At 37.7% G+C, this 24,422-nt stretch overlaps 1 protein-coding gene across 1 annotated transcript in view; it reads right to left on the bottom strand.

Annotated features, from left to right (window-relative positions):
- Positions 1 to 24,422, bottom strand: part of bonsai (28S ribosomal protein S15, mitochondrial) — a 66,773-nt gene that overhangs the window by 22,493 nt on the left and 19,858 nt on the right. The window contains exon 4 of the mRNA XM_090377422.1: positions 3,605 to 3,689. Coding sequence (XP_090233548.1) covers positions 3,605 to 3,689 — 85 coding nt within the window. The remainder of the gene's footprint in view (positions 1 to 3,604; positions 3,690 to 24,422) is intronic.

The raw sequence follows: 24,422 nt of genomic DNA, 5'->3' as shown, positions 1-24,422 counted from the left end.
TTTAGGAACTGGCTGGATATGAGCAAATTTCCAAGCAGAAGGAAAAACACCTTTGGAATAAGAAAGTGAAAAAAAGGTGGCAAAGAATAGGAGTAACTTCAGGAGCAAAGGTTTTGAGAACAAGTGGAGAAATACCATTGGGACCTGAAGCTTTCTTAGCATCAAGATTCGTCAAAATCCTTCTGACATCCTTTTGACAGAAGACCATAGGAGGCATTGAATGGAGCGTGTTTTACATTGAATGGTGGGAGGTGTTTTACCAAGAAAAATGGGATGCTAGCAGGTCAGCTTTATCCTTGGCTGAAGTGACAACAGAGCCATCTGGTTTGTACAGAGGTGGGAGCAGAGATGGGCAAAAGTTGCAGCCAATAGCTTTGGCAAGAGACCAGAATGCTCGGATACCATTTGGGCAAGAAGCAAGTTTTCTACTCTTAGCCTGTTCAAAATCTAGTTTGAACTGATTAATAACTGCTTTACAATTGTTGCGAGCCTTGGTGTAGGCAGAAAATGAAACTGAAGAATTGGAATTGGAGCCAATTATGATATACAACATTCTTCTCTTGAACAGCCCTAGCACATTTGTGTAGGCAGAAAATGAAACTGAAGAATTGGAATTGGAGCCAATTATGATATACAACATTCTTCTCTTGAACAGCCCTAGCACATTTGTTTAGATAAAGAACGAGATTTTAAAGTGGAGTGTGGGATAAAGGATTCCATTCCTGCAAGAATAATTTCACTGATACGATCTGAGCAAACGTTGACATCAGAAGTTTTGAAACAGTAATCCGACCAAGGAAAAGAAATCTCGCAGGTCATACCATTTTGCATTCTTATAATGCCAAACAACACGAGGTTGGTAATAGCCATGAGATAAAGGCTCCATTGGAGAAGAGACAATCGCCAAGTTGTGATCTGAAGTGCCTAAAGGACCTCTCACTTCGACCGTGCACTTAGAAGGGTTGTTTGTGAGAAAAAGAACAAGCATGTTGTCTGGATGATTAGGATTGTCCGGTTTTCTTGTAGGTAAATGAACAATTTGTGCAAGGTCATTAGTAATTGCAAAAGCTTCAGCATCTCGACCAGCTGGGTCGGTGTTGCTAGAAAACGGAAGTCAGCTGGGGTTGTGAACATTAAAATCACCAAGGAAAATTATCTCACTGTTAGGAAAGTTGGACTAGAGAAAGTCAAGTTGCAAAGAGAGGAAGTCAAAAAGCTCCAAGTGATTAGTGGAGTTGGGAGAACGGTAGAGACAACAAATGAATTTGACACAATGAGGTAGAGAGATTTAAGCCAGAGAAGATCAAAGAGAAGAGATTCCAAATTGCCAAGTCTCTGAAAAGGAATATCAGAATGGACATATGCACATTTGAGGCGAAAGGAATCATACAGCAAATAATTTGGGCATCTGAGATGAGCAGTAGTTGAATCAACCAATAACTGAGATTCTGTCAGAAAAAGTACATGGGGTTTGGCAGACTGCAAATGGAAATCGTTGAGATTAGAATTGAGACCATGTATATTTGTGAAATGAATTAGGAAGTGTTTGGGAGGTTTAGATCTTTTCGCAGATAACCTTGCTCTATTAGTTTGACAATTCATGGTGTATTGAACAGTATGAAAAAGTGGGTGGGACATGCTGTATGAAGTAATGAAATTTTTGGATATGGCGTACACATGGTAAGAATATACCCAGATTCTTGACATAACATGTCCTCGACAATGCTCCCTGCATACACACTACTCGGACTTCCCCCAGTCACTATCTGGCAGAGTAGAGGTAGCAAGATTATACACTTGCTGATTCGGAAGCCTCCTAGAGAGTTACCAATAGGTTCGGTCCGGTGTACTAACCAGCGGCCGGCCTGCAAACACCGTTTTAGAGCTGTATCCTAAAAATGTAAGGAATATTGGATCTCGCCACGCTGTTCATCATAACCTCAAAAGTCATCAATCATACTGCATGATGGAAGAGATGGGGAAGGGTTGACCGGAACTTAGCTCTAGAGACTAAACATGGGTTCCACCACTTCAATCCTCCAATAAGCAAAGTGGTGGTATTGCACCGGTTGATGAGAGTCATCTACCACATAGTGCTGCCTGGTAACATAGAGGGGTGGCATTCCTCCATGTGGTGTGGGCGCCACACCTCGACCCCTGCTTACATTGGTTCACACCTGGGTGGTCACCCACCATGTACTTGTGCACGGAGGTTATCCCCAGGATTACTAACAGTCCCACCATCGTGAAGGTGCAAAAAGAGGATTTGGCTGTCACAGACCATCCGGACTTCGCCGAAATTGGGTCCACTTGACTTGAGTGTCACCCGAATATCAGTTCCATCAGCGTTTTAGACTCCCAGGTAGCAAGTACAGCTTGTCTGGCATATCTGAGAGAATGTCTGTGGCAACCTCAAGGACCAATTTGCAATCATAAATTCCAGTTTCAAAGCTGCTATGAGAAAGGAATGGGATAATTGGGTAAGAGAAGAAACTGCTGAATTTACTCCAAAACGATATAGAAAAAAGACCATCTTACCAAAAGATTGTTGAAATGGTTATTTCTGCCTGTAATACAATCCAATCAAAATCAATTCAAAGAGCATTTGAATGTTGTGGCATTGCTGCAAATGGAGAAGTACCAGCGACCAATATATTAAATCAAAAATTGCGAATTATCCTTGAAAACAATCATGGACTTGAAATTGAATCTGATGATCTGGCTGCTAGTGATGGAAGTGATGAAGAATTAATGGAATTGGATGAAGACGAAAACAACAATTCTTCCACTACTAACTCGGATTGCCCTAATACAACAGGTTCTGAATGAAAATTACTAATATAAATAATTCTCTTCTTGCAATTATTATTTGTCTTATATATTTATATTTTTTTAAGATAATAAGAATAATTTTTAATTTCATACTGTTCTATTGTTGCAATATTTAAAATAAAAATAACCTTTCATTAATCAAATAAATATTATTTAAAATAAAAACAGCCTTTCATTAATCAAATAAATATTATTTAAAATAAACCTGTGGGCTTCTATTTAGGGACATGAGAACCTTAAAAATGCAAAAACCAAATACAAGCCCATGGGCTTCTTAATGGAAAAACCCGGTACTTATGTATTGTGCACATCATGTAAGTGGTCATTTCTTAATACGTATGTATTAATGAATTAATTGTTTATTTTAAAACAATTAATTGAGCAAATAAATTTTCAAACATTTTAGTTATGAAACATTCATTGCCACTTATTTCTGATTTATTTCCTATCTTTTACTATATTTCTGAATTTACAGTATTTTTCTTTGTTGAAAATGTCATATTTCTTTATAACGAATTTTTTCAAGGGAATGATCGATTTCATTACATAGAGGTCCGACTGTACCTGCTATAAGGAATTAGTGTTCCTAAAATAAATGTGGTGAAAATAACTTATTTCAATTACAACACGGTAACAATCCACTCCCCCATCTACAAAAATATGTTCCAAATAACAAATAAAAGCGACTGGAACAGACTTATTGTGATTGAAAAAGGTTATCACCTTCCTATCTCTACAACACATGCTATATGTTAGATTTGTAGGTACATACTTCTAACCTCTGGAGAATGAAAGTCTAGAGGATGACGCTGAACTCGTGCAATAATTTCATTCTCCTTCACTTTATAAATTTCTTTCTGAAATATAGAATTGAAAGAAAATTCAGTCTGATTTATAAAATTTACAGAACTTTTAAAATTACTCTAATATATATATATATACACACACTGGGTGATCACTGAATTATGACCACCCCTATAAAAACCGAATGCGACCCGTTGACCAGGTGAGGTACGAGAGTGCAGAGTTAGTCAACCTACGTAGCATAGATAGAGCGTGATAGGTAAAAGTATGAATTTTTCAGACTTTGATAAAGGACAGATTGTAGGAGCTCGACGAGCTAGTGCCTCGATTTCCCAAGTGGCTGAACTGGTGGGGTGTTCGAGAGCCATCATTGTTAAAGTGTACCAGGACTAGCATCAAAATGGTCAAACAATGACCTGACAGCAAAACTGCAAAGATCAGTGAAAGGTTGATATTAGAGGTGAGTGCCGGGTCCGACGACTTGTACAGGCACAGCATTGTTGAATAGTTGACTACCCAATACAACATGGGCCAACCCGGAACAATATCTGGCATGACCATGCATCGCACGCTTGCACATATGGGCTATACTAGCAGACGGCATCCTCTCCTAACCAGGGTTTATTGGCGTAAAAGACTCACCTGGTGCAAAGAGTATGCAAGCTGGACGTTAGAAGACTGGAAGAAGATGTGCTGGTCGGATGAATCGTTATTTACTCCACACCGTGGATGGTTATGTACGGATTTGGCATTAACAACATGAGGCTCTTCATCCATCATGCAAGGTATCAAAAGTGCAGGCCGGTAGAGGCGTTTGTATGGTGTGGGGTATGTTTCACTGGCAGGAACTTGGGCCCCTGGTGCATGTGGAACAACGCATCACTGGTCTCCGCTATCGTCAACTGCTTGCTGACTGTGTATACCCCACTATGTTACACTTTTTCCTGAATGCTAATGGTGTCTTCCAAGATGACGATGCATCGGGCACTTGATGTTCAGGAACAGTTTGAGGAACACAGTTCTGACTTCCATCATATCGACTGGCCTCCAAACTCCCCCAATATCAATCCCATAGAGCACTTGTGGGACACTATGAAAAGGCATATCAGGCATCTGGATACACCAATCACCTCCATACCTGCATTGCTAGCCGCATTACACACAGCTTGGTTGGCCATACCTCCCAAATGCTTCCAACATTTTGTTGTTGAATCAATGCCACGTTGGATAGCTGCTGTCCTGAGGACAAAAGGAGGACCTACGAAGTATTAGGTAGGTGGTCATAATTCAGTGATCACTCAGTGTATATGAGTTATTGACAGTGAACTGATATACGCTATAGAAATTTAATACTTACTTTTCTCAATAAGAAATGTATAATGTAATAACTGCAAAAGAAATATTATGAGACAACATATCAGGGTGGGGAAGACCATCTGCAAAACTATGACTTCACTTATATAGCTCAAATGTTAAATACAAGTGACCCCCCACGTAACGCTGATAATTCGTTCCGGAAAAACAGAGCGCTAAATGAATAATAATAAACGGTAATGAAAAGATGCACAAATGTCAGTCAAAATATTTAATATTCAAATATTTGTACATGTAAAATATTCTGCATTACAAACGTATATAATTATGTGGTAACTACTTACGTATCAAAATTAAACTTAAAATTCCAATTAAAATCATGAATTTAATTGATCTAAATTGATCATGAAAAATGTGTCGATTTTGGGTTGTACTTTGGCCCTCTTCGTGGTAAACTAAAAGGGGTTTTAATTTAAAATCCCCTGCAGCGTTACCATCAAACAGTAAAGTGAACTGATCCTTCACCACTTTGAAACTGGCATGTTTTTTTCTTCTTTCAATATGAAACTTCTTTTAGGCATTCGTTTCCAAAAAAGTCCTGCTTCACCTTTGTTAAAAACTTGTTGAGAAGTATATTACCTCTCTTCAATAATTTTAACAAGTTCTTTTTTGAAAGTTTCGGCTCCTTGATCTGCACTTGCGACTTCTCCCTGGATTTTAAATCTATTCGACCAGCCCTTACTAGTTTTAAATGGTTCCAAATTTTTTTTTTTTTTTTTTTTAGGTGAGCTTTCTTCAGATCATTATATAGGTTAATCTTTTTTTTTTTTTTTTTTTTTTTAATATTTAACTTAACTGAATTCTGCGTTGGATATTATCTTCAATAAAATTAGTTAAAGTCTCTATTTCAATCCTAATAGCCGGCCTAGCCCTAGTTGCTTGCAGTGGAACAGCTGTCTTTCCGCTGCTAAAATTAATTCTTTATTTTTTATAATTGTTCTTACAGTTAAACCTGCCAGTCCTAAATTATGGCACACATCCGCTTGTCGTTGACCAGAATTGATTCGCTTCAAAATGTCTAATTTAATTTTCAAATTCAGTCTTTTTCTTACATTTGTAGTCTTCATACTGAGTCCAGACGTTGCTTTTTCATTCTTATCCGCCATTATTAACTCTTCAAAAATGCAACTGCGTTGGTTGCATTAATTATAATACAATGTTCGAGTAAACTGTCCATTGCACACGATGGCTAATACTGTACTGAGTGATGACTAGACTTCGGATAAATGCATATAACGCAAATATTACAAGCAATATACCTGATAATTTTTTGAAAATGTTGATCTCGGAACTACGTAACAAGTCACTGTACTGCAATTAAATTAGCGTGCGAGAATATTTCACTAAGCGTGGGAAAATTTCTCAAGTCAGCGTGGGAAACGTTTTAATGCTGTTTTGCTATTCATTTCAAGCTATCGACTCCATCAGATGAAACATTTTCATTAAATATGCCAAAAATACGCTGGTAAAAGAGCGTTATAGTGATTCGTGACAGCTTTATAATCAGATATGGGTTATAATATATGAACAGCATTGTAGCGAATCAGCGTAAAGTAAACCGCATTATAACGAGGGCCTGCTGTAATGTATTTCTTTTCAAGTGATTGAGTTTTTGTGACACATCAGCTTAGGCTGTAATGTACCATGGATTTTAGAGTCACTGAACTTTTAGAGTCACAAACATTGTGCATACGAATCCCACTTGTAATCAACTAACTGATTGCATTAAATGCAGTTGGCACCTCCATAGCCAGGTGGGCAGGAGCAGCAGTGCGTAGCACACGCTTCTTGATTAGACCGGGGTTCAAGCCCGTGACCACCAAATACGGAGGATGCAGAAAGGTCAGGGAATGACCACCGCATATCTCCAGAGCAATGTGGCCTTAGTTGCTAATGCTCCTAAAAACCAAATAACAACAACATTAAATGCAGTTAGCACCAAGTGATGATCTAAAGAAAAAGATATCTGCACAAGCACACTGACTGCCTTTTAGCAAACTTCTTTTGACTTCTTTTTTATTGTTCTTTCCATCTCAAAATTACTTAAAAATCATAGTTTACAACTGCAACAGTGTAATTGTATTACAATGGTCAAAATACTATGAGCAAATCTTTTGTCTATCTGAAAATATAAATATCCCAGAAGAACACCAGCTTAGTAAAGCTTTGATTAGATCAGAGCTGTTCTATCCCATTCTGCAAAACCTATGGCTGCAGGAAATCCTGCAATCTGAGGGAACTGGTGAGAGCTAAATATTCTATAAAAAAGTCTTGTAACACCCAACAAAACAAGCAAAACTTTTATGAAAAATACGCTGGTAAAATAAAATATAACTAAAACTCTAGAACATAAAAGCAATTAGAATATATAGGTAAATGACAGAAGTGATAATATATATACATAAAGAATAAAAGCAATAAGAACACAGTAAAAAAATAAAAGCAATAAAAACAAAACATAAGAAACTTTTGGTGCAATGTGCTCCTTCACCAACTTCATATAAAGTAGCACGGCATCTCATCCCTATATAAGAGAAGGATAACACAAGTAGCAAACAAACTGATGTGGAACTATATAGAGTTTATTTTTATAGCTTTTAGTGCTTTTATTCTTTATCTGTATGTTCTCATTCTTTATCTATGTATTCTATTACTTTTATCAAAGTTTCATTAGTATTTTATTTTACCAGTATATTTTAATAAAGGTTTTGATTTTATTTATCCAGGTAAACTGAAGGAAATTTAAAGCAAACTTTGGTCTTTGAAAAAAAAAAGTTATTTGCATATTCATGTTACTGATTAATTTGGTAGTGCTATGAAAATACATTGGAACAATACACAAATTTATTATTATATTATTAAGTATTAACTATTCTTCAGGGTTTTTTTATTTTTTTTATTTCATTTCTGTTGCACAACCATTCAGCACAACCATTTTAATTAAAAATATATATATATCTTTTATAAGGGTTTTGATAGTTTTATAAAAGATTATAAAATGTAATAACAGGGTTAATATGAACTTCATGCTGTATAGGTTATGCTTTTTAAATAATCAATGAAATTATAAATTATTATGAAATAATAATCAAATGAACTTTTTTAAAGTTTAGTTTTGTACCATTTCTTTCAGAAACAAAAAATTTATTCACCAGTAAGCACACTAACTCCACTAACAACAGCAGCCTATATAGGTTTCTTCTTTAACTGTTATGTTATTTCAAATTTGAAACATTAAAAACAGCTTCCACGCAGTCTAAGGAAGGCTGCTTGTCCATCACAGATGATCCTTGCTCCGGCCACCATTCAACTTCAAAAGCCATGTTTCAATCACTTGTTTATGATCTATCAGTAGTATTCAACATTTAAATAGCCATAAAGCTGGCAGTGAAATTGGTATTTTTTATGAGGCACATCAATCATTGTTAGCAGTGGCAAATGATTCAAGAAAGCAAGCTTATACACAGCATCAACCAAAAAAAAAAAAAAGACAACTCTCATTTTCATATTCATTCCCTCCAATAATTTATCTAGTTCTTTCTTGAATTTATTTAAGCTGTTAATTTCCACACAACAGAGGGCTAGCAAACCAAAATGTCTCAATTGGGGATTTTAACTTTTCAGATGTTGACTGGAATTTGTGGGTTGGTCACTCATACACTAATAAGACTTTTATGCCTTTCCTGGATGACCGTTTTCTACAGCAGCATGTTAGAGAGGCAACAAGAGGAAGCAATACTTTTGATCTGGTTATCAGCAGTCACACTTCATGCATTAAGAATCTGCAGGTAAAAAAGACCCACTGGGTGGCAGTGATCACAGTGTCCTAATGTGAAATTTAATTAAAGACATAATTATTGTCAAGAGTAAAGAGAAAGGCTTTTGCAAGGGTGACTACAGTAATCTCAGACAGTTTTAAATTCTGTGCAATGGAACCACCGATGATGTTACCAACAGCAAATTCTAAATGGCGAGTATTCAGGGAAGTAATCAAAGAAGCTACTAGGCTTTCATACCAACAAAGAAATACTGTTCACGGCTTAGACCTAAATGGATGTTATATGAGCTACTGAGACATGTGGCAGAGAAGAAAAGTGCATGAAATGCATATAAATTAAGTACAGAAGCCTATGATAGGTATAAATTAGTCTGTAATCAACTCGCAAAGGAGATTAGGCAAGCTAAGGCAAATTATGAGAAATATCTGGCAAAGAATGCAAAGAAAAACAGCAAAGACTACTATACAATAGCAGCAGAAACAAGAGGCTGAATCACATTGGACCACTTGATGTCTATGGGTTAACTGCTGATGGCCCTGCTCAGGTTGCAGACAAATTGAATAGGTATTTTGCATCTACATTCACACATGAGGAATTTTTTAGGGAAGGGAAAACCAAAAGTTTATCAAACTCTGACAAGGAGTTAAATGACTTTGACTAAATGAAACGTGGAGGAGAAATTGTTGAAGATGAACATAAAAAAAAGGCACCTGGGGTGGATGGAATCTATCCAATTATATTAAGGGAGGCAGAAAGGAGGAAAGCAAACCCTTAGCCATAATTAGCATAGGCATAAAATGCAAGAAAGCAAGCTTATGCAGCATCAGCCAACAAAAAAAAAAAAAAAAAAAACCTTTCCATTTCACCCCTCCATTCGTTCCAAATGCCTATCCAGCTCAGCCTTAACTTTATTTAGGCTATCAACCTCCACAATAAAAGATGGAAGTCTGTTCCACCAATCAACTACCCTCTGGCTAAAAGCAAATTTCCACACATCTATTGTACAACTGTCTTTCCTCAATTTGAATCTATGTCCCCTCAGGTTCTTAATCTGAGCAACATGAAGAATCCCATCAGCATTCAGCTTGCTCATCCCATTCAAAGGCTTATACACCTCAATCAGATCACCTCGCAGGTGCCTACTCTCCAGGTGCTGCAATTTGCAGAACTTAAGCCTTTCTTGGTAAGAGCACCCATTGTTCCCCTCACCAATCTTGTTGCCCTTCTATATACTCTTCTAGTAACTCTACATCCTTCCTAAAATGAGGCCTCCAGACCTGTACACAGTACTCTAGGTGTGGCCTGACCACTGCCTTGTACAATGGGATAATCACCTCCCTGTCCCTGCTAGCAAAATTCCTATATATCGTTGACAAGACTCCATGACTTTCCCTGGCAGCCAGTCTGCACTACTCAGCAAACTTCATATCTGACTGCACAATTACCACCAGGTCTTTTCACTTTCCATTTCCCTGAGTGCAGTACCACAGTTGGTATGTTTCTCTTGGGTTATTGCTACCCATATGAAGTACTTTGCATTTGACAATGTTAAACTTCAGTTGCCACTTCTCAGCCCATCTGCCTAACTTTTCTAGATCCTGTTGCAGTAACATACTGCCTTTAGTGTCATTAACAATCCTGCCAATCTTTGTAGCATCTGCAAACTTCAACACTAATCCTGATATACCTTCATCAATATCATTGATGAATACACAAAACAACAATGGGTCCAGCACCGAACCCTGGGGAACTCCACTAATAACATTTGTCCATGAAGAGCAGTGTCCATTGATTACCACTCTCTGTCATCTCCCACTCAACAATCCCTTTATCCATTGTAGCAACTTACCCTTAATGCCATACCTCTCCAATTTGTACAGCAGTCTTCCATGTACGTGTATCAAACAGTATCAAAAGCTTTCCTGAAATCCGAGTATATGATATCAAGATTATTTTTGACATTTAGTTCCTTTGTGACCACATCATTATGAGAACATCCTTGCATTTAGGGAACATCCTTTGCATATAGGGGAGGTTCCTATGGACTAGAGATGAGAGAATGTATCCCCAATTCATAAAGGGGAATCAAAAGATGGCATGAGTAATTACAGACCTGTTAGCTTAAAGTCTGTTCCAGGGAAAATAATGGAATCACTAACCAATCTGATAGGTAACTATGATGCAATGACTAAGGAACTGGGTGCAAAAAATAATTTTGACATCATATACTTGGATTTATATACGTGTCTGCAATTCTGCCCAGACACGATAGGAGGGAGTATATGATGAGAGCCTTGTCGATCAATTCGGCCCTGGAAAGATTGTGCAAGGCTCAAGGGGTAGAGTTTTTTTCAGCCTGGACTGTACTTGTTAACAGGAGAGATTGCTTCTACAGGGATGGGATACACTTAAATAGAAAGGGTGCAAGAATATTTGCTGATGCTATTGAGGCAGTGTTAGGTGGGTCGGAAAACTGCTAGCTTGAGGGGAGACAAAGACCAATAGATTGACAGTAGCCACTGGCAGAGGTGAAAGAGATTCTTGCACTGCTTCTATTAGAATGAGCAGAAGCCTGAAAAACAAGATGCATGGTATTTCAGAGACTGCTGGGAGCCATTGCGGTACAAGTAAACACATGGGTTGTGTTAGGGTAGCTAAGAATAGAAACAAGTGCAGGTATACTTGCGTGTACACCAATGCTAGGAGTTTAGTAAATAAATTTGATGAATTTGAGGTATTGCTCAAAACATCAAAGGCAGATATTGTTGGGATATCAGAGACATGGTGTCACACAGATATAAGGGATGCAGAACTGCAATTTGGGGAGTACAACGTCTACAGAAAGGATAGACAGGATAGGAAGGGGGGAGGGGTTATGCTATTAGTTAAGAAACACATAAAAACCAAGGAAGTGAAGCCAGTCGACATCGCTGGACAGTGCAGTGTTGAGTCAGTTTGGTGTGACATAAGCATTGGGAGATCAAAATTGAGAGTAGGAGTGTGCTATAGGCCTAATGACTCTGATGAGTATAATAAGGAACTGTACAGGGAAATAGAGTGGGCCAGTAAATCAGAGAGTCTTATAATGGAAGATTTTAATTTCCCAGATATTGACTGGAATTTGGGGGCTGGTTACTCACACACTAGCAGGGCTTTTGTGGATTTATTGGATGATTGTTTTCTACATCAGCATGTTCGGGAGGCAACTAGAGGGAGTAATACTCTTGATTTAATTATCAGCAGTGATTCTTCATGCATTAAGAATCTGCAGATAAATGAACCACTAGGTGGCAGTGATCACAGTGTGCTGAAGTGGGATTTACTCAAAGAGGTAACTACCATTAGGGGTAAAGGGAAGGGTTATTGCTTCCGTAAAGGCGACTACGATGGACTGAGACAGTATTTAAATTCTATACAGTGGGACCAACTGATGATGTTACCAACAGCAAATTCAAAATGGGAAGCATTCAAAGAACTCATCTTGGAAGCTACTAGGCTTTACATACCAACTAAGAAATATTGTTCAAGGTTTAGGCCAAAATGGATGTCAGATGAACTAATGAGGCATATGGCAGAGAAGAAAAATGCATGGGATACTTACAAATTAACACAAGACACAGAAGCCTATGATAGATACAAGTTGATATGCAACCAAGTTACAAAGGAGGTTAGGCAGGCGAAGGCAGATTACGAGAAATCCTTGGCAAGGGATGCAAAGAAAAACAGCAAAGAGATCTTTACTTATGTAAACTCTAGAAGGAAGGGGATGAATCAGATTGGTCCACTTGATATTGATGGGTCAACTATTGATGATCCTGCTCAGGTAGCTAACAAACTAAATGAATATTTTGCATCGACATTCACACATGAGGAGTTATTCAGCAAGGGGAATGCCAGAGGTGTATTCAACTCTAGCAGTAAGCTAAAGAATCTTGAAATAACTGAGAGTAAAGTGGAGGAGAAACTGTTGAAGATAAACACAAGAAAGGCACCTGGGGTGAATGGGATCTATCCAGTTATATTAAAGGAGGCAGCAAAGGAAGTAAGCAAACCCTTAGCCATAATTATGAGAGCTTCCTTGGACTCAGGGGAGGTACCCATAGACTGCAAATGTGCAAATGTGACCCCAATTCACAAAGGAGGATCAAAGGCTGACACAAGTAATTATAGACCTGTGAGCTTAACTTCTGTTCCAGGAAAATTAATGGAGGCACTGGTTAAAGAAGCACTGCAGGATTATTTAGACAAGACTTCAGTTATAGCTCAGACACAGCATGGTTTTGTTAAGGGGAAGTCTTGCCTGACCAACTTGATTGGATACTATGATGCAGTCACAAAAGAACTGGATGCAGGGAATAAATTTGATATTATATACTTGGATCTTAGAAAGGCTTTTGATACTGTTGCACATGGAAGACTGCTACACAAATTGGAGCAGTGTGACATTGGAGGCAAATTGCTGCTATGAATAAAGGGGTGGTTGAGGGGGAGAAGACAGAGAGTGGTAATCAATGGACACTGCTCATTGTGGACTAATGTTATTAGTGGAGTCCCTCAGGGCTCAGTGTTGGGTCCATTATTGTTTTCTGTATTTATAAATGATATTGATGATGGTATATCAAGCTTAATGTCCAAGTTTGCAGATGATACAAAGGTTTCAAAGGTTGGCAGGGTTGTCAAGGACACTACTGACACTATGCTGCTGCAACAGGATCTGGAAAGGTTGAGCAGATGGGCTGAGAGGAGGCAAATGAAGTTTAACATTGACAAATGTAAAGTACTACACATGGGAAACAGCAACCCCAGAGCAACGTATCAACTCTGTGGTACTACACTGACAGTGGTAGAGAATGAAAGGGACTTGGGGGTGGTTGTGCAGGCAGATATGAAGTTCTCTGAGCAGTGCAGACAGGCTGCAAGAGTAGCTCATGGAGTATTGTCAATGATATACAGGAATTTTTCCAGCAGGGATAGGGAGGTGATTATTCCATTGTATAAGGCAATGGTCAGGCCACACCTAGAGTACTGTATACAGGTCTGGAGGCCTCATTTCAAGAGGGATGTAGAGCTGCTGGAACGAGTACAGAGAAGGGCAACAAGATTAGTGAATGGAACAAAGGGGTGCTCTTACGAAGAAAGGCTTAAGTTTTGCAAATTACAGTGTCTGGAGACTAGGCACCAGCAAGGTGATCTGATAGAGGTGTATAAAGCCTTGAATGGTTTAAGCATGCTCAATGCTGATGGGATCCTTCCTCTAGCTCAGAAAAATCACCTGAGAGGGCATAAATTCAAATTGAGGAAAGACAGATGTAGGATAGACGTGCGGAAATTTGCCTTCAGCCAGCGGGTGGTTGGTTGGTGGAACAGACTTCCATCCCTTGTGGTGGAGGTTGATAGCCTAAATAAGTTTAAGGCTCAGCTGGACAGGTATTTTGAATGAACAGAGGGGTGAAGTGGAAGTGGGTTTTTTTTTTTTTTTTTTTTTTGGCTGATGCTGCATAAGCTTGCTTTCTTGCATCAAATGCCTCTACTAATGCTAATTTCGGGAAGGCTTTTGATACTACTGCACATAAACTGGAGCAATATGGCATTAAGAGCATGTTACTGCTATAGATAAAGGGATGGTCAAGTGGTGGAAGACAGAGTGGTTATCAATGAGCACAGCTCTTTGTGTACTAAAGTTATTAGTGGAGTAACAGTTCAGTGCTAGGCCCATTGTTGTTTTCAATATTTATAAATGATATTGATGAAGGTATAGCAGGTTTAATGTCCAAATCTGCAGATGATACAAAGGTTAGCAGGAGGTTAACGACACATCTGGATGAGCTATTGCAACATGATCTAGGAAAATTGGGTCGATGGGCTGACCCAATTTTCCTGAAGAAATGACAGTTGAAGTTTAACACTGACAAATATAAAGTACTGCATATGGAAAGCATTAACTTAACAACTGTGTGATACTACACTCAGGGTTGTGATAAATGAGAGACCTGGGGTGATTGTGCAGTCAGATAAGAAATTCTTTGAGCAGTGCAGACATGCTGCCTGGACAGCTCATTGGGTTTTGTCAATGTTATATACAGGAATTTTGCTAGTAGAAAAAAGGAGGTGATTATCCCTTTGTATAGGGCCATGGTTAGGCCATATCTTAAGTACTGTATAAAGGTTTGGAGGCCTCACTTTAGGTAGATCTGCTGGAACAGGTGCAGAGGAGGGCAACCAGACTGATGAAGGGAACAAAAAGGGTGCTCTTACCTAGAAAGGCTTCAGTTCTGCAAGCTGCAGTGTCTGGAGACTAGGCACCTGCAGGGAAATCTGATTGAGGCATTTAAAGCCTTGAATGAATTGAGTAAGCTGGATTTTAATGGCATTCTTCCACTTGCTGAAACTATACACTAGGGGGCACAAATTCAAGTTGAGAAAGGATGGTTGCAGGATAGATGTGTGGAAGTTTTCTTCCAGCCAGAGGTGGTTGATTGTTGGAACAAGCCATCTGCTGTTGTGGAAGTGGATGGGTTGAATAAATTCAAAGAAGATCTATAGTTCTATTAGCTTCTTGGAGAGATGGGTGAACTGTGTAGGTTTTTTTTTTGGCTGATGCTATACAAGCTTGATTTCTTGCATCATTTGCTATTACTACTAGTACTAACAGTTAAATCTTGTGTTAACAACATGTTAACATAAGATTTGAAAATGCAATGCATTTTAGTCAAATTTGAGCCTTGCATCCTCAACGATGATTGCAGAGAGTGGCAAGTTCTTGCATACCAGGATCTTCATCAATATGTCGCTGACCAACACTTTGTTTCTTTCATCACTGCTGGTGATAAATCATGGCCATATGGCTATAACCTGGAAACAAATGCCCAGTGCTTTCAATGGAAGATTCCATCCTCTCCAAGGGCCAAAAAAGCAAGACAATCTCAAACAAATGTGAAGACTATGCCTTATCGCTCGGCACTGTTCATTATGAATTTATCTGCATCAAATGGCAAACCAGGAATACTACAAAATAGTTCTATTAGTATTTGCTTCATGATGATACCACTGCACACTCAGTACCCTCCATTCAAGAATTTATGGAACACTCGTCGTCATGATCCCCCATCCTAGCTGGATTTAGCTCCCTGTGATTTTTTTCTCCTCCAAGCTTAAGAGCCCTTTGATAGGTCACAAATTTGCAATGAATTGTCAGGAATGGTTCCAGAAGTTGCAAAAGCATTGGAATTGGTGGATACAATGTCAAGGAGATCAATTTGAACAGCCAGTTAGCTTCATCATTATGTGAAATATTAATTCAACCACTAAACCTTATGATCACACTCTTTGTGTGCATACACGTGCATATATGAAGTGTGGCTATAAAAATTAAACTTTTGCAACAAAATAAATAAAGTGAAATATTTTGTACCTAAAAAATTATTCTTCAAAATAATTGCCTTCAGCTTGCAAACTGTTTCATACATTTCTTCCCAGCACAGAAACATTCCTGGAATGTCATGTTCTGTAAGCCATTTTATTCTGAAAATCTTCAATGGACTGAAAATGGGTTCCCATAAGTACACTTTTCAGTATAGGGAAGAGAAAAAAAGTCACAAGGGGCTAGGTCTGGCAAGTAGGTGCATGTTCACACACACACACACACACACACACACACACACACACACACACACACACACACACACACACACACACACACACACACACACACACACACAGAGATTTGTTTTCTAGCCAGAAAGTGGCAAACAGAGGGTACATTGTGTGCTGGAGTATTGTCTTAAAGGAACATCCAACCATCCTTCTACAATTCAGGTCTCTTCCTTCAAATTTTTCATGCAGCCTTGTCAGAACTTCAATGTAGAACATGTGAATGGTGGTCTGATTTGGTGCGACGTATGTAGCAACAATTCCTTTAATATTGAAGAAAACAAGATGCATGATTTTCATTTTTTTATTTTGATATTCTTGCTTTGCTTGGTTTGGGGGAATGTTTAGTCTTCCACTGCACTGACTGTCTTTTAGTTACTGAGTCATACTGGAAGAGCCAACTTTCATTGCAAGTAATTACAGTACTCAGAAAGTTTGGATCATCTTAAAAAATTTTTTTGAAACTTCATGAACTTGGGGTCTTCTCATTCTTTGAACTTCATTTAAAAATTTTTGGCACCAACTTGGCACACACTTTTCTCATGACTAAATTTGTCTGTTTCTTTGAGTTCTGATGCAACCATTCTAATGCTTAAACAATGATCACTTCGAATCAATTTTTCATCAGTTTTCATGGATACCAGTTGGCCTAGTTGTTCAGTGTCTTCCTTCTAAAAATCTTTTATGCCATTCAAACATGCAAACTCTTGACGTAGTATCTTCCCCATAAACTTGACGTAACAACTCAACTTTCAGTTGGTGTTTCCTTTAGTTTTGTTAAAAATTTAAGGTTGATTCATTGTTTTATTCTTTTGTCTGTCATTTTTCCAGCAAACTGCAAAAACACAAAGTAATGAAAACCTGTATCATTGCAAAGCAAATGAGTGTTATAATGTGACTTGGCAGACAACCAGAGAAAGTGATAGTGGGTGCTTGCTTACTCTCGTTATTTAATAGACAAACCTTGTATATATTATGTGCAGAAAGTGAGGTATAGGGGATTACAAGTCTTTCTGGAGTCCTCATGGGACAAGCAAATATATGTGCTGTGTTAGGGTTACTCAGACAAAAGACAGATACAAAAGTTTGATTGTATACTAATGCAAGGAGCATAGTAAATAAATTTTATGAAATTGTAAGTATTGATTAAGTTTGCATTTGATGGCACATAAATCATCAAATGCAAACATTATAGAGATACTGGAGACATGGTATCACTCAGACATTAGGAATGCAGAATTTCAATATGGGGAATATAATGTATATAGACAGGACATGGCAGGAAGGTGGGTGAGGAGTTATGCTCTTAGTTAAGAAGCACATAAAACCTAAGGAAGTTAACATGGGTACCCAGTGCAATGTTGAGTTAGTTTGGTGGGAAAACAGAATTGATAGTAGGAGTGTGTTATAGGGCTGATGAGCATGCTGAGTATAATAACCAATTAACCCAAGCATGGTACTAAGTACTATAGGTTCTAATACCTCTCGTGTTTGGGGTTTACATAAAAAAAAAAAAAAAAAAATATAGAGTGGACCAGTAAATCAGATTTGTCTTATAATGGGGGATGTTAACTTTCCAGATACCGACTAGAACTTGTGGATGGGTTATTCACAGCCTAGCAGAACTTTGTGGGCTTTATTAGTTGATAACTTTCTACACCAGAACATTAGAGGAGCAACAAAAGAAAGCAATACTCTTGATTTGATTATGAGATCAAGAGTATTTCTTTCTCTTCATGTATTAAGAATCTCCCGATAAAGGAACCACTAGGCATGAGGGATCTACTTAAAGATATAACTACTGTTGAGTGTAAAGAGAAAGGATTTTGTTTTTACAAAGATGGCTATAATGGTCTTAAACAATTTTTAAATTCTTTTCAGTTGGACCAACTGATGATATTAACACTTGCAATTCTAAACAGGGAAGTGTTCAGGAAAGTAGATTAAACTGTAGATTAAACTGTAGACTAAGACATACTGTTCAAGGTTTAGACCTAAATGGATGTCAGATGAACTCATGACATAAAATAAAAATGCATGGGATGATTATAAATTAGGAGACACTGAAGTATACTGGCATCAAAGGTGGATATGGTTGGAATATCAGAGATGTGGTGTCACACAGATATTAGGAATGCAGGATTGGAATTTGGGGAGTGCAATGTGTACAGAAAGGATAGGAAAGGAGGAAGGGTTTATGCTGTTAATTAAGAAAAACAAAATCTAAGGAAGTGCATCCAGTGGACATAGATGGACAGTGCAATGTTGAGTCAGTTTGGTGGGACATAAGCAATGGGAAAGCAAAAAATGAGAGTTTGAGTGTATTATATGACTAATGAGTACAATGAACAATTGTACAGAGAAATAGAATGGGCCAGTAAATCAGATTGTGTTATAATCGGGGATTTTAACTTCCCAGATACTGACTGGAACTTGCACACTAGCAAGACTTTTTTGGATTTATTGGATGATTGTTTTCTGCAGCAGCATGTTTGAGAGGCAACAAGAGAGTGTAATACTCATTATCAGCACTGATTATTCGTGCATTAAGAATTTGCAGATAAAGGAACCACTAGGTTGCAGTGATCACAGTGTACTGATGTGAGATTTACTTAAAGATATAATTTTTGCTTCTGTAAAGGTGACTGCAATGGTCTCAGACAGTTTTTAAATTCTGTACAGTTGGACCAACCGATGATGTTACCAACAGCAAATTCTAAGTGGGAAACATTCAAGGAACTAATCAAGGAAGCTACTAGGCTTTTCATACCAATTAAGAAATATTGTTCAAGGTTTAGGCCAGTGGCATGCAAACTTATTTTGCTCCACCCCTTTATTAAATATTAAACTGACACAACTCTTCAAAGTAAACCCTGAGGGAGGATGACAAGATTTTTAGAGAAGAAAAATGGCATTTTATAAAATATAGTAATATAAAATTTTATTTGAGTACTGAGAAAGGAATAAAAAAATTGTTTCCTTTTTAATCTGCACATTAAAATAATTGTTTAATATTTTTATGGAATACAGCAAAAACAACTTTGCCTTTTAAACCTTTATTTTCTCCTGTTAATGAGCTGCACTATCAGTACAAATCGCAACACAGTTGTTACACGTTAGATTATTTGTTTGGAGGAAAATAACATAAAAAATCTTCTGGCTCATTGTTCTTCCATTCCAAAGATTTGCAAATTAGAAAATCCTCCAAAATACCTCCTCGTAGGTATCCAACATATAAAATAAGTTGAGCAAGGTATGAAATATCTGTCTGTGGATTCATCTAACTGTATTGCAAAAACTGGACTTTCTCTCAGTCAATTTAATAAATTGAATTTTATGTTGTCCGATAACTATAATATGCTGTGAGACTGTCTCAGGACAGAGGAATGGTTTTTAAATCATTGCTGTACTTTTCTCCTTGCATAATTGAAATAATTTTTATTGCAGCAAGGAAAATACACCGAATTACGAAGCAGAATAAAGCTTACGTGCAACACACTTGCTATGTATATTTACTGCTACCACACGTTCGCACCTCTGGCCTTTAGGAAATACAGTACAGGCAATATGAGAATTGTGCTGTAGGAAGCACGAATTAAGAGAGATTAGCATAAGCTATTAATTGAGTAGTACTTCTCAGTACCTACTACTCAGCATTTGAGCAGTACCGAAAAGTATTAATATATACTGAGAAGTCGCACTAGTCAGCTGCTTTTTGTGTGTCCATAGCCAGTGAGAAAATTAAGGAGTATTCCGGAAAGTAGGCAGTAGGGTTCATTCGTTTCTCAGACTTAGTTTGAGTAGCAAGGTCTCTACACCTACAGTATTCAAAAAGTAATTTTAACAACAGATTTTTAGCTTTAATGTGCCCAAAAAAATAAATTTATTTAAAAATTTCAGAAACCCCTTTAACTGTGCGGCGCGATCCTTCTGGGGGTCACGCCCCACAGTTTCAGCACCACTGGTTTAGGCCTAAATGGATGTCAGATGAACTAATGAGACTCATGGCAGAGAAGAAAAATACATGGGATGCATATAAATTATCAGGCAACAAAGAAGCCTATAGCAGATATAAGCTAGTCTTTAATCAAGACACAAAGGAGATTAGGCAGGCGAAAGCAGATTACGAGAAACCTTTGACAAAGGATGATAAGAAAAACAGCAAGGACTTCTTTACTTATATAAACTAGAAGGAAGGGGATGAATCAGATTTGTCCGCTTGATATCGATGGTTCAACTGTTGATGATCCTGCTCAGACATCTAATAATCTGAATAAGTATTTTGCATCTACATTCACACATAAGGAGTTATTAAGAGAAGAAAATGCCAGAAGTTTATCAAACTGTAACAGGGAGCTTAATAATTTTGTAATAACAGAGAGCAACGTGTAGGAGAAATTGTTGGAGATAAACATAAGAAATGTACCTGGGGTGGGTGAGATCTATCCAGTTATATTAATGTAGGCTGCAAAGGAAATAAGAAAACCCTTAGCCATAATTATGAGAGCATCCTTGGACTCGGGGTAAGCAAAGTGGATATATACTGGTGACACAAGTAATTACAGACGTGGGGAAAACAATGGAATCGCTGGTTAAAAATGCATTGCAGGATCATCTAGACAAGACTCCAGTAATAATTCAGACACAGCATGAGTTTGTTAAGGGAAAGTCTTGTCTGACAAATTTGATTGGATACTATGATGTGGTTACAAAGGAACTGGAGGCAAAAGATAATTTTGATATCATATACTTGGATTTAAAAAAAGCTTTTGACACTGTTTCACATGGAATACTACTGTACAAATTGGAGCAGTATGGTATTAAGAGTAAGTTGCTACAATCGATAAAAGGGTGGTTGAGTGGGAGAAGACAAAGAGTGGTAATAAATGGATGCTACTCTCCTTGGACTAATGTTATTAGTGGAGTCCGGCAGGGTTCGGTGTTGGGCCCACTATTGTTTTGTATATTTATCAATGATACTGATAAAGGTATATCAGGCTTAATGTTGAAGTTTGCAGATAATACTAAGGTTGGCAGGGTTGTTAATGACAGTAATGGCAGTGTGCTACTGCAACAGGATCTAGATAATTGGGGCAGATGGGCTGAGAAGTGGCAACTGAAGTTTTAACATTTGAGAAATGGAAAGTACTGCATAGGGGTAGAAGTAACCCCAGAGAAACATACCAACTGTGTAGTACTACACTTAAGGTAGTAGAAAATGAAAAAGACCTGGAAGTAATTGTGCAGTCAGAAATGCAGACAGGCTGCCAGAGCAGGTCATGGGAGTATTGTCAATGATATACAGGAATTTTGCTAGTAGGGAAAAGGAGGTGATTATCCCTTTGTATAAGGCAATGGTCAAGCTGTGCCTCGAGTACTGCGTACAGGTTTGCAGGGCTCATTTTAGGAAGGATATAGACATGCTTGGGTGTGTACAGAGAAGGGCAACAAGATTGGCAAGGGGAATGAAGGGGTCCTCTTATCAAGAAAGGCTTAAGTTCTGCAAATTGCAGTGGCTGGAAACTAGGCACCTGCAAGGTGATCAAGAAAATGAAAGACCTGGAAGTAACTGTGCAGTCAGATATGAAGTTTTCTGAGAAATGCAGACAGGCTGCCAGAGCAGGTCATGGGGTATTGTCAATGATATACAGGAATTTTGCTAGTAGAGAAAAGGAGGTGATTATCCCTTTGTATAAGGCAATGGTCAAGCTGTGCCTCGAGTACTGCATACATGTTTGCAGGCCTCATTTTAGAAAGGATGTAGAATTACTTGGGTGTGTATAGAGAAGGGCAACAAGATTGGCAAGGGGAATGAAGGGGTCCTCTTATCAAGAAAGGCTTAAGTTCTGCAAATTGCAATGGCTGGAAACTAGGCACCTGCAAGGTGACCTGATTGAGGTGTATAAGACCTTGAATGGGTTGAGCACAACGAATTCTGATGGGATTCTTCCGCTTGCTTGGATTACGAACTTGAGGGGACATAAATTCAAATTGAGGAAAGACAGTTGTAGAATAGATAGAAATTGCGGAAATTTGCCTTTAGCTAGTGGATGGTTAATTGCTAGAACAAACTTCATCTGTCGTTGTGGAAGTTGATAGCTTAAATGAATTCAAGGAAGAACTTTACAAACTTCTAGAGGGAATGGATGTGTGAAATTGTGGGGGTTTTTTTGGCTTATGCTACATACGCTTGCTTTCTTGCATCATATGCCTCCATTACTACTACTATACAGCACATACAAACTAGTCTGCAATCAAGTCACTAAAGGGTTTAGACAATCTATGGCAGATTATGAGAAGTCTTTGGCTAAGCATGCAAACAAAAGTAGCAAAGGATTCTTTGCTTTTAATATTAGGAGGAAAGGGATGAATCACATTGGTCCACTAGATATGAATAGCATAACAACTAACAATCATGTTCAGGTTGCTGACAAGCAATAAATATTTTGCATCATTCATACATCAAAAAGCTTTTAGTGCTGCAGATATCAGAAGCATTCCCAAATTCTAACTGGAAGCTAAATGATTTTGTGATAACTGTAAATAATAATTATTGAGAGAAAAGTGGAAAAGCTTGAAGCTAAGAGTAAATAAGATCCCTGGGACTGACCGAATCTATCCAATTACCGTATATTAAAAGAAGCAAAAAAAGAGACAAGCAACCCTTAGCCATAATTATGAGAGCATCCTTGGATTCAGGGGAGGTTCCAACAGACTGGAGATGTGAAATGTCTCTCGTATGAACTAATGAGACTCGTGGCAGAGAAGAAATATGTATGGGATGCATATAAATTATCAGGTGACACAGAAGCATAGCAAGAACTTCTTTACTTAATAAACTCTAGAAGGAAGGTGATGAATCAGATTGGTCAGGCTTATATCAATGGTTCAACTGTTAATGATCCTGCTCAGATAGCTGATAATCTGAATGAGTATTTTGTATCTACATTAACACATAAGGAGTTATTAAGGGAGGAAAATGCCAGAAGTTTATCAAACTGTAACAGAGTGCTTAATAATTTTGTAATAACTGAGAGCAAAGTGGAGGAGAAATTGTTGAAGTTAAACATGATAAAAGCACCTGGAGTGTATCGGATCTATCCAGTTATGTTAAAGGAGGCAACAAAGGAAGTAAGCAAATCCTTTGCCATAATTATAAGAGCATCCTTGGACTCAAGAGAAGTCCCTAAGGCAGCATTTCCCAAACTTTTTTAGTCACAGAACACTTAATCTCACAACATATTCACAGAACACTTACGAAACACGAATTTAGCAAGAGCCGAAGAACTGTTGCTAATATTTTATTACATATGGCACACTGCATCAGGAGCATCTTTATTTCCAACATATGTAAAGCCAAAATTCAAATAACTGTCATTATACTTTCGTTTTGGTCTTTTTATTAGTTGGTTCCTGCTTTTTCACTTTGGATTTCTGAGGAACAAAACACAGGATTTTTCATCCTCGCTTTGAAGTGTAACAATATTGTGTTCGTTTTCATCAACCATAGTTGCACTACTAGAAGTACTTTGCTTTTCGTTTTTTAAACCACAAATCCATGGTCATTTATTTTAATAATAATATTTTGAAATATTAATAATTATAAAAAAATTTATACAAGGAAGTGAGTTTAGTTATAATATCAGTTCGCTTCCTGCTCTCCTTCAACCCGTGTACTCCAGGCTAAATTGCATACGAATGGCATACTTGCCATACTAGATCACTACATTACTACCTTTACATAGATGTCATTATCTCTATGCAAAGCCCACCAAAATAACTTGTTCCACAGTCTATGCCAGTATATTAATAACCGAAAAAAAATTATTATAATGATACTAAGTGGTGTACGCTACAAATATGCAAAATTTAATTATTTTATTTTTTTTAAATTATTAATTATGATTTTTTGCAGAATAGATGTTCACATCTCATGGAACACAGTTTGACAAATGCTGCCCTAAGGACTAGAAATGAGCAGAT

Source organism: Mastigoproctus giganteus, chromosome 7 (genome assembly GCF_048544385.1).
Source record: "Mastigoproctus giganteus isolate SK-2022 chromosome 7, ASM4854438v1, whole genome shotgun sequence".
In the NCBI taxonomy this organism is placed as follows: domain Eukaryota; kingdom Metazoa; phylum Arthropoda; class Arachnida; order Uropygi; family Thelyphonidae; genus Mastigoproctus; species Mastigoproctus giganteus.
This window is presented reverse-complemented; position numbering and strand designations above follow the sequence as displayed.